General features: G+C 38.4%; 1 protein-coding gene across 1 annotated transcript in view; it reads left to right on the plus strand.

The window, feature by feature from the left end:
- Positions 1–12012, plus strand: part of ST8SIA1 (ST8 alpha-N-acetyl-neuraminide alpha-2,8-sialyltransferase 1) — a 139374-nt gene that overhangs the window by 65098 nt on the left and 62264 nt on the right. Inside the window, exon 3 of the mRNA XM_065847412.2 lies at positions 7730–7839. Coding sequence (XP_065703484.1) covers positions 7730–7839 — 110 coding nt within the window. The remainder of the gene's footprint in view (positions 1–7729; positions 7840–12012) is intronic.

Raw genomic sequence — 12012 nt, forward strand, 5'->3', positions numbered from 1 at the left:
CAGTTGAAATAAAAGTGGGAGGGTGTTGTGTGTCTTGTCTCGGGAGGTGCTGGCAAAGAAGAGCAGGGTTGAGAATCCCACACAATGGATGGCATTTTCCTTTTAGCTCAGCGTGGCATATGGTCAAGTAAAGGGAAGGATTTGCTGAGTGATTCTGTGGCTGTAAACAAGGTTTAGTGATTCGACCTATGAATCAAAGTTTATCCTTCTTACCACACAGGATTTAAGAAAAAAAAAAAAAAAAAAATCAAGTGACCTATTCAAGTGTGTGAGAAGGTGTTTAGGGAAACCAACACACAATTATTTACAAATTCTGGCCAAGCTGTTTTTCAAGAAATTTGTACATTATTTTTCCATTTTCTAAGTTTACATGGGACTGGGTTGCTCCATGGAACATCTGAATGCAGTTATTTGGAAGGAAGCTTAAATCTTTCTTGAGCTCTCTCCCCATTCTGGAAATGTTGAAAGCTGTAGCATCTTCCAGAATAAGTGACACCCTCCCCACCTCCAGTAGGTTGAATTAGTTTTTCTGGTTAATCATAAAACAGTATTTCCTTTTTCTCCTTTTTAATCCAAATTTTGGGGTCCTAGCACATTGCAGGCCATAAAGTTTGGATCCAGAAATCTTCCAGAACTTTGGAATTTACCACCCATTAATCTCTCCTTGTCTGCTATGTCTCTTCACGTTCCCAGAGCATTCCTTTTCAAAAATACTGTTTATGATATACCATCAATAGTAAGTTTTCTAATATAAACTGTCACACTCTCCAAATGTGTATTTTTTTTTTTTTTTAATTATTCCATAATCACCACACTGTGCTATCCTGGCTGTATGAAGATTGGTTGCATTGAATTAAATGCCACAGCAGCAATTTGAAATGTTCTTTTAATTCACAGCAAGTACTCACTTGTAGTGACTTCATACTGGGTGGAAATCAATTAGAGAACACACTGTTTTGAAGTTCCTACTTAAAGTACAGCTTCAACTAAAAGTGACTGCCAGCTAGTTACTGGTACTCTGTGTTTTATGTGAATATGCAGGTATGTTACAAAACATTCTCTCTTTTGTGTGTGGTTGCTCTGCAGTTAATATCTCAGGTATCTTTTTGGACATAAGACGGTTTCCTACAGACACAGAGCAATGCATTCAGTCTCCTAAGTGGTCTTTTGCAGTCCTGTGTCTCCGTATAATTATTTCATGAGATGTTAATCTCATGAAAAACAATACCAGCTGGAGTATGTATTTGTGAAGAGCACAAAATTTACATGAGCTTGAATGTTTAATTCCACTTAAATCCTTTATAAAGCTACTGCTGTCATCAGTGAGACAGGCTTACATCATACCATAGAGGAGCTTGCCCCACCTGGGCCACTTCTCTTTTGTATGAGCAACCAGCTTCATGTTTCAAAATTTGTTAGTTGGCAGTGCCTCTGTGGAGCAGGGAAACTATTAAAAAAAAACCAAAAAACTAAAGAATGTAGTTGGAGGATGATTTTAAGGTTGCTTTCTTAACTCTTAGAGGGATTTCATAGTCAGTCACTGTCACAGTTTCTCCCTGTAATAATTGCTTTGTAATAAAATATTGGGGTTTGGTAGTATCCACGTCCAGAATTTGAAAAACCATGCCCAGCTTATTTGTTGATGCTTGTAATTATCGTGCACAGACAGGGCAGTGTGTTACAGACCTGGGATCAGTCTGGCAGGGGCTTCATTCTGATCTGTTCCACAAAATGACTCTAAGTGTGTTCACACCTATCCCTCTGCTTTGTAACGGCATTACTACAGAGGCAAAGTTTTGGCTTGCATCTTGCTTGACATTTCACTAGTTAGTGGAATATGGAGAATTTTGTATGAGTGTATGAGCTAACACAAGCAAGTCTCAGTGGGCTATACATTGTGATTCTGACAGAATTTGCACATGTGAAATACAGTCGTCAACAGTTTCACTAATGTGCTTTTCTAATACAGCTTTGTGTGAACACAAAAAATATAGGAATTATATGGCATTCAATAAATCTGCTAGTAAAGTGGTTTCCTAATATGTTATAATGCATGTATCTTGCAGCCCGCAACATTTGCTCAAGTTTTATAATATGGTAAAGATTTTCTCTCTTTCCAGCATTCATACACAGACACTCATTCTAACCCATGTTTTTTTTCTGTTTCTTTATACAAAAATGAGTTCTAAAGTACTGTTAAGATTTTACATGCATTTCAAACTTTGTGTCATTATTTCAATCAATAACTACAAAAAGAGAGACTAGACTGAAAATAGGTGTATGATATAAAGTGTCTGAAGTTATGAATTACTACATGCAAGACCTTTTAGATAACAGTGCAGCCAATTTTAAAGGAAATCTTCCTGAAAAAAGTCTATCTTATTTTTCAGAATTTTCAGTTTTCGCTAAAAGAAACGCTGAGCCCTAACCCTAAGCATTTTTTTGTGAAAACACTTATTTTCCCAAGATAACAACAAGTATTTCTAAAGGATGAAGAGAGGAACATCATCTGTCTCCCTACAATGACATAGTGTGGGAGGTGGACTGAAAAGTCCTCTCTCTTTTAGGAAATGCAGGGAACCATTGCCACCTTCCACATTCCCCTATGGAGAATACCCAGCGCCTGACATTGATGTTTCTTTGGAGCTGGTTGCCTCAAGCTGTCATGTCTTGACAGCTCTGCAGGAGGAACAAAAGGCCCATCAGACCGAAGATGATTTGTAAACAAAGAAGAAGGAGATTTTGCCACCCCACCGTGTCTGACAGTGTAAAAACCAATGCCACATTACCTGTGGCTGACACATGGAGACTTACCCTTTAAAGTGTCAGCTGCTTCCTTATGCAAAGGTGCAAGCAAATGTTTTATTAAGAATTCAATTTGGCTTCTCATTAACTCTCAGCGTTTTGCTGGCTCCTTAGGAATATCAGTATAACAATGCTCTTCTCATCAGGATGGTGCCTTCTCAAAACGGACGGTAAAATCACAGCATCTCTTGCAAATTCAATAAGGCTTACTTAAAAAAAAAATTCTGATTTATGTTCTCAGTGTTTTCAATGTTTTTGACATCTTCAGCATTAAATCAGAAGCTGAATACTGTCATTTTTCCTGTTTTTCCAGTAAGGACTTGGTTGCTGATTAAATCTTTGGCAGGGAGTGGGCAAAAATTAATGCATTAACAACCTAACAATGAAATCAAAGTGAATGGGAGTAGCATTATTTAAAATAAATTATATTTTGTTAGTACTGTGTAATGTTCTTTTAACTGATGACAATGATTTATTTTTACTTAGATGAATGATGGAACTGATCAGTGAATTGCTGGGTAGATGCTTAGTTAAATTAGTCCCATATTCAATTGGGAGTCTTTAATCTCTTGCTTTGTGTGCTTATTTGTCATTGAATTCACGGTGGGGAGCGGGGAGAAACACGTGGGGGGTGTGCAGGTTCTTCTTGCATTTACATGAATATGAACTAGAACATCTTCATTGATTATCAATGGAGTTTCATTGTTTGAAACCAGGGAAAATGAGACAATGCGGCCTTTCCATCACTGGCTTTGTTTGGAGATGCCTTTTAAAACCCACCTTAAGAATATTTTCTAAAATTATTTTAAACATTTAAAGGGATTTCATCATGTTTATTTCCAATATGCAAGGTGTTTTTAGTTAACAATATTTGCAGATTCTGTGGTAGTGACTGCTTAAAAATGGGGATGAGTTGGTCATTTATTTTTACATTTTCTGTATTACACTAGATGAACCGATGTTGCGCTGTTTTTTCTAGTCCACCCACAAGACTCTGACTGCTCATTAAAATTTTATGAATGAAGAAAATAACAAATGTGTTGACAATGAAAATAACAGTTTCAGGAAGCTAATATTAATCGAAATGCTTTTGTTACAACTTTACAGTCCAAAGGTAGCATTTGTAAGGCCAACTTTGAATTGTAAGGAGAAAAACAACTGATCCTTTTGTGAGCATTTAGCATAAATGACAGCTGGGTTGCCACAATGTGAGAACTTATATACTGCTAACTACGAACCGACAATTTGCCTAGCAAAAAGTTTCACTGTGGGAGGTAAAGAAGGAAAGCATGAGAAGATTTTTCTAAGTCCGATGAAACATATTTTGCTGGTAATAGAAACCTAGAAGCAAATCACCTTGAAAATGTAACATTCTTGATTGAAAATTATCTCTTACTGTAATTACACGTAATGCCCAAGTCTATTTTACAAAGAAATAAAACATGTTCAATTCTGCGGAAAGTTGTAGCATTTTACTAACTCTTCAACCCCAACATAATGTTAAAAAATTTGAAGGCAGATCACCCGCACCAAGAAGATAGCATAAGATCACTTTTATGAGGAAACAAATCATTACTGGAGTCCATATTTGATTATTTTTTTTAAACCCTTAAAGGAAAAAATAACTCCAGGTTTTGATAATTAAATATTAAATTCAGCATTAAATTCACAGTGCATACCCTGAAAAACCAGCAGCAAAAGCGGTAAGAGGATACAGAGAAACATCTTGAAAGCCTAGTAGTGGTGTGGAAAGATAGTAATGAACTGACTAATTCTACTATTAGGGCTGGAGCTTCCTTTTGGTTAATTATATTGCAATTTTGCTTAGCCTGTCTGCACCTCATATTTCGGGCAGCCCAAAGGAAAGATTGAGCAGAATGCTTATGGAAGGTCACAGAATGAAGTCCACAGCATTTCAGCTTTAAGAGCCTCTAAGTGCCTTTCTCTGTGCTACCTGTCCCATCAGCATCTTTTGGCTGTGGAGAGGAGGAAAGTGTGCCATCGCATTAACATTCTACAGTGGGCTCGGTGTATATATATATCTATATATATATTTCAGGATGGTGATTTCCTAACAATTTCAAAGCCCAGGAGCCTGTTCCTTTGAAAGAGGGAAGAGAGAAATGCCTTTTGTAGGCATAAAAAGGAGCCCTATTTTTCATAGTTGCTTATGGGCAACAGTTGGCTTATAGACTTGTATGATTTGTGTATGACCAGGCAGTTTGTTTGGACAAAGAGGCTCAGAGCAGAGTTCCTGAAATGCCCCTGAAGTTTCAGCAATAATACTGATTCTTGATTTAAATGTTTGAAGAAAAGTCACATGCAAGATAACAAATGCAGGTTTCTCCCAGGTCATCCTAAGCAATTGCTCTTCATGAAGCTCAAAGCAGCTGAAATCCCACCAAGCAGCAGGGACACTTAATCCTTAGTCCTTCACAACCGCCTCTCCACCCTGTTATGATACTGGAACTAGGTCTTTTGCACAACATTTGTGGGAAGCTTTTACATATGGTTCCCTGGAAAATGCATCCATTGACCGTTTTAAGCTAAACAGTGCTGTGTAGGCCCTGTCTGATGTCTGTGCCACATCCTGAATTTTCATTACTTCGCTGGGGGAGGCAAATGCTTCTGTGAGCTCTTGTGGGCATGGTGGCCTTTCAGAGAGATCTGTGTTCAGTCTGGTTTTCCTCCTATGTCCACAGAGCAAGTGGATTTCTTCACAGGTTAGGCAGAGGGACAACCACTATGGTCACTTTATCTGCCCCTTTTACTTTCCTTTGGCTTTCTCAAATCATCCTGGCAGCCCTGATCTTGTTCTTTTATTTCTTGGACTCTCTGAAGGACAAGAGTTTCAAAGCTTTTGGAAACAAAAGTATGTATGCAAATGACAACTAATTTTATCATCTTTGAGCATAACAGGATATAAGCCTCCCTTGAAGGACAGCAAGTCATCTCACTCAAGCAACAGCAAAGGCTGTTTGGAACTCATGGATTTTTTAAGCATTTAGTAGCTCCTAAATGTTTATTTGGGGGGGTCTAAAGCCACTTGACATGTACTAAAGCCACAGAATTTATGTGACAGATTGTCCACAGCTCTTAAAAGCAAGACTTAATGGCTTCTGCCTTTGTCTGTGATTTGTCACAGCCTTGTCTTTTTATAACTAGCTGTCTTAGAAGGAACTTGGATATATTATCAATAAAAAAGGTACTGTTATTTATAAAACAAATCACTTGTACATTTCCTCTGATTCCCATCCTCCCTACCCCCTGCCTTTGCTGATTATGGGAGCTCTCATTTGGTCAGTGTCACCTCAGAGATAAGATGTGCTTTGAATATCAAGATACGCTCCTAGTTCAATAACTGTGTAAATTAGAAAATGTTCTTGAGAAGGCAGATGCAGAACAAGAATGCAGCTGCATACTTAGTATTGTCCTGTTGTGCTGTCACTGGGTTCCTAATTGTGGCGAGGCCTCAGGAAACTAAAATTTATTTTTCTGCTTTAGTATATCTTAATCCAGAACTAGGATAAGCAGAATGCTTTCGTGTTTTTCATTAGAAAGCAGTTTGTGGCTTTATACTAGCTGAATGCAATCTAGTTTGCTGAGAAAAGAAGATAAAGCAAATAAATCTAAGGAAGGAATGACAGTAGAAGTAGCTCCTAACAAATTCAAACTTTGTGCTGTAACGCTGGGTCTGTTTTCTGGACCACATATAGTGTTGCAATGGCTGGTGAATACATGACGCAATGTTAGATGTTGCTCAGTACACTAAGTGAGGACAAGTGCTTCTGCCATTCTACCTCGTCCTCCCAGAGAGGAGAGTTGTTTTGTACTGCGACATCCTGTCATCATGGCATCTGCATTCTCCGAGGCCTGTGCAGTAACTTGTGTCTCAACTGAAAAGTCAGGTTTTGACAGGTTTGATAAATAAAAAAATCCCTGCACAATTTTTTCTATGTGGAGAATATTAACTTTTGTATTGTAGACAAATTCCATTCTGTGACTAAATCACACTGCTTTAAATTCACAGGTCTTTTCAACACCTTTTTAAAAAAATATATATGTTAGGCTGCACTGATACACTGTGTGCTGTTTAAATGACTGTTCCAACCTCACTAGAGGTGAATGACTTGGGGCTGGCAGGAAGATGTCTCACCCATAGTTCTGAGATCCTCTGGAATGAAGAAGACTACACATATCTCATTTATTACTGTGTTTGATGCATAGGATAGCACAACAATTTGACCTTTCACTTTAATGGATTGCAAAGCAGCTACAAGAGGTCCTTCGTTAAAATGATCCCTTTCTAATTTTAATTTATGCTGTGTCTGGGCAGCTGAGTGTTTAAGGAGCCGCTGTCAAGCTCTAAATACCTTTGCCTAAGGCTTTGGAGTGACTCATCCCAGTGACACAACTATGGAGGGAGCCAAGGTGACTCCTGATTCCCAATGCCTTGCTGTCATCACCTTATTCCCTATTCCTTCTTTCCTCTCTTCCTCAGAGCTACCTTTTGTATATCAGTTTGGGAAGGTCACTTTCATGGATTTTTTTTTTTTTTAATTTATTTTTTCCCTGGTTGTCTTATTTCCACTGTGTCCCTTCAACTTGCATGGAAGGCTCATTCTGACCTGTCTGGCTTGGTCAGTAAATGCATCAGGACTTTCGGCAGTTTTGGTTTTGCAGAGATATTATCTTCTGTATCACATTTGTTGTGTCCTGGTGTGGGGAGTAAGGATAAAAATTGTCCTATGTCTACTTACCAGCTAATTTCTCTACTTTTTTTTTTTTTTCCCCCCTAGCTCCTAATTCTCCCTTTTCTTTCGTCACTTTGAGTCCTGCCAGCTCCTCGGGTTTTCCAGCAGCGGCTGCTACAAAGATGCATGTGTTCTCCTCTGTAAAACCGATCCTTGTTTTGTGTTGCTAGGCTACTCCCTTCCAGCTGCCACTGAAGAAATGCTCCGTGGTGGGAAATGGTGGGATCCTGAAAAAAAGCGGCTGCGGCAAACAAATAGATCAAGCAGATTTTGTCATGCGGTAAGACAGAAACCTCAATGAGACATTGTCTCCCCTTCCCCCTACTAAGTCTTGGACTTTTCAAAGCTATTCAGTTGTGATTAATCACTTATAATTTGCCTTGTTTCCTCCCACCTCTTTGCAGGATGCTTTACACAAGTGATCTGAGTAAAAGTGTGAGGAGAGGCAAAAAAGATACTTTTGAGTGGCTTCTGTAAATATGTGCATAGTGCGGCGGCAATCTGTAGATGCATGGGTTAAGGTCGTGACAGATTGTGCAGGGTCTCGGAGAGCTGCTTTTCTCTTTAATTACACAATTTTAGGCAGGGTCTCATCCTGCACTGTGCACTGTCCTCTGAAACTCCAAATGCCATCATATGCAACCCATTCAACTCAAGATGAGTAGGTACTGATTTATGGGGCAAGGCTTAAGAAGTGTAAGTTGGAACAAGCTAAAATGTTTCTGTTTTTTTCTTTCCTCAAGATTGATTTCTGGCTGACTGTCTGAGGAAACACTAAACCTCTTTCCTTGATGCAGGTTTTTTGGTATTCCTGACATTTCCTTTTGCTGCAGCCTTCCTGAAGTTATCAGAACCTGTCAGAAAGGATGTTGAACCAGTTACTGCTTTCGTGATTGAATTTGGCACTTTCTAGGTCTGCATTCTTTAAGGAAGAAAGACAGAAATTAGTTCCTCCCTGTTAAACATGAACAAGAAAAACATTGTGGGGGAGAAACTGGAGGAATGCTCCCGAAGAGATGAGAAATGAAGTTTGGGTTTTTTTTTTTGAGACGGATGCATAATGAAAACCCACCTTAGCAAGTGTCCTTACTAGATCCTGATGGCTTATTATAAAGCCTTACAAATTTACTGCAAATCAAACAGTATTACTGTAATTTCTCAAAGACCAAAAATGCCTTCAATGTTAAAGTAAAGAAATACATCAAACTGAAGACAAAAGGAAACATATACTTAGAGCATTCACAGAAGAGAAGATGTAAGGCACAGGGGGAGAAGAGGCAGTGTGCTGATTGCCATTACTGCAAAACTCCTTAGGTGTTCCACAGACCAAATCTAGGAAACTGCAGGGTATATACCACGGTATTATTATCTAGATGCAATGGGAAATTGAAATGCTTTAGGACCAATCAGTTATAAAAACAATAGGTTTTTTTTTTGTTTTTTCTTTAAACCAGCAGTTGTAGCTTGATCAGAAAAATCCTTTTCTCTCCAGGGACAGTAAAGCAACCATTATCTGTACAGAACTTATTTTGAATTGGAAATAAGTGACAGGGAAAATCCTGCAAAAATCCCAGTAGCTGCCTGCAGGCTGTATTGTATTAGTGATGTGCAACCATATTTATGGAAAATGTTTCAGTTCTTTTGGGATAGAAGCTAATATACCACTGGGAGAAAATATTTCTATAGCAGAGAGAAGATAGGATATAGTTGATCTTTTCTAAATCTGACTTCTGTAATCTGAGAGCTGAGAGAGAAAGAGCACAATGATGACTTGCATAGCATGTTTCATTTTTTAAAAAGAAATTTGTGTATATCTTTAAAGTATTTCCACAGTGTGATATGTCATGCCACGTTTTGCCCATGTTCTTTTCTTCCATTCACATGGTTTTTGATTTCACTTAAGTGTATTTCCATAAGCTCTGTCATATGACCGCAGCCATCTTTGATATATTGTAATCACTAAGGTTAATTAAGGAGTTTAAACTCATCTCGTTGCTAAGCATCTTCTACAAACACAGTTGTAACAACATAAAAAGAGCAGCATTTTCAGCCCAAAAGGCACAGCACACTGCATCTGCAATGAAAAAGGTGCATGGTATATGGTCTGCATGTTTAGGTAGTGTGGTCATAATGGGCTCTTCTCCTGATACCTGGCTGGTTTTCAAGTATGTAATCCTTATTTCTAAATAAAAAAAAAAAAATTATCTGCCCTCTTCCTTCCTGCTAACACTTATTTGAAGAGAGAAGTGTTGGGTACTAAACCCTAAGCAATGCTTTTGTCTGTGTTTTAACAGAAGAGACACATTTTCTTGGCATTAGATTTTGAAGAAATATTTCTACATCTCACAATTCTCCCTGTCCCCCAAACACTTTCCATGGCTTTGCTGTGGTTTGTATGTCTACCAGAAAGAGGGTTTTTCCCTGTAAAATAGCAGGGGTTGTGGGGAATTCTCTGAGCTGTTTCCTGGTGAATTTATTCCTAAACTAGAAGCAACTTGTCACTATTTCAAGTTGATTAGTTGCTGTCCTGGTTAGGGGAAGCCAAGCTGTGCCATGCTATCTAGCCATAACAGCCCCAGTGGAGTTGGGGAGGTTAAATATGGTGGCACTTCGGGCTTTGAAGATGAGTCCAGAGAAATATGGCTTTCAGCTGCCTTGTGCAGTTATTGTCTTGACGTTGGCCAAGGTGCCACAAAGGAATAAAACGATATGTTTGCAATTACATACTAAATTCACAGTAGTCCCTACTGTTTAGTATATGTGCTTATGTGACATTCTAAAACAGCTAGATAGTCACATAGCATTTACCAAATGCACATGCATCAGCCAAGTTTCCTGGATTCTCTGCACCTGTTGGACATGGACTTTTGTCTGGCCCAAACCCAGAAGAGCCATTTCTACCCAGTGAGAGTTGAAGGATCACTCTCATTTTATCCTTGCAGTTGTTTCTACCTATTGAGTTGGAATGTCTCAGATGTGAAAAAGGTACACACAGACTGCTGTGTCAGTTGATGATTTTTTTTTTTACCACCTAAGGGCTGGGTCTAAGTCATATTGGTCTTTTATATAGAAGACCAATATGGTCCACTCTTTCAGTTAAGCTCATGTCAGAAATGTGGCCCTAAAATGCTGTCCTGGTACTTCCTTCTTCCCTGCACTTTCACTTACTTACTCCTCAGTACCAGGACCAAGAGTAAGATAATTAAAAGGACCTTTCTTAGGATGACTCTTTTGTTTCTTAATGTGTTCCTCACCTGCGCAACACTCAAAACTCTGCTGACCTGTTCAAGAAAATAATATGAAGGGCCAATAAGTTTCTGTCAACCAACTGATTTCTTACTGAGTTTCCTCTGGATACTTATGCCATTTCTTGATATTTCATACAGAACAAACTGGGAATGAGGCTTACTGATTACAGGAATTATGTGTGTTTAAATAATGCATCTGGGAATGGCTTGTGAAAGAAATGTCATTTTTGAGATGTTAAGATGATAAAAACTAGGGAGAGATATTGATCCTTCATAGAGCTTTTAAATAAACTCAGACCAAAAAAGGCTTCTTAAAAGCTTGCCTTATTACTTTGTGTTCATTCAAATCACAGATCATTAAACTGTAATCTACCAGAGGTCATTAATACCATCTTTTGGCTCTGACACAAATCACCTATGTATGTTGGTTCACAAGTATTTGTTTGACTTGCCATTGAAAACTGCTACTGAGAGGGTTTCTATAACATCTCCAAATAATATTAATCTGATTAATTTGTATTAATTTTCCCTATCCTTTTTTTTTTTCTTTTCAATGATCGCATTTTGTGATACCTCTTCTTTTAATTTCTCTTTTCTGGCTTCCTTTTTAAGTTGTCTAGCTTCTCTTAAATTGTAGTAGACCAAACTAGAAGCTGTTTCCTAACTGAGATCTCAATACATTGTGCACATCTTAACAAATGTAGTCATGAAAAGGAGAAAACATTCCTCGAAAGTTTATTTTTCTTAGTAAACATGGTTGAATTCATCATTCAGCATTCCATATAAGTAGGACTTCGTTGTCTTTCTCCTTGGCATTTCCTGATGATGCAAATTTAAGAATATGGCTTTGACAACTGATATTCCTGTGCAAATACATGCAGATGTAGCACTACCGTGTCTTTTCCTTAGGGAATATGGGATGTTTTGCATTAACAAAAATTGCAGACAGTATAAGGTGTGCACACTAGAGCCCTCTCTGAGCACCAAAGTTGCACAAAACCATAACACATCAAGGTGCAGCCGGGAGTTTGTGCAGCCTTGTTTGCTACACTCTGCTGTTCCAAGTGATTGGATCCCTTCTCCAAACACTGCAGAGGTCAGTGAAAATGCTAATGGAGGCAGCAACTGCTGTGGAAACAAGAACTTTCCTTGTGACAAGAGTCTTTTTTCCCATCTCAGTGGAAGTGTATGGTGATGTGCAACAG

The sequence above is a fragment of the Patagioenas fasciata genome, chromosome 1 (genome assembly GCF_037038585.1).
Source record: "Patagioenas fasciata isolate bPatFas1 chromosome 1, bPatFas1.hap1, whole genome shotgun sequence".
Classification (NCBI taxonomy): Eukaryota; Metazoa; Chordata; class Aves; order Columbiformes; family Columbidae; genus Patagioenas; species Patagioenas fasciata.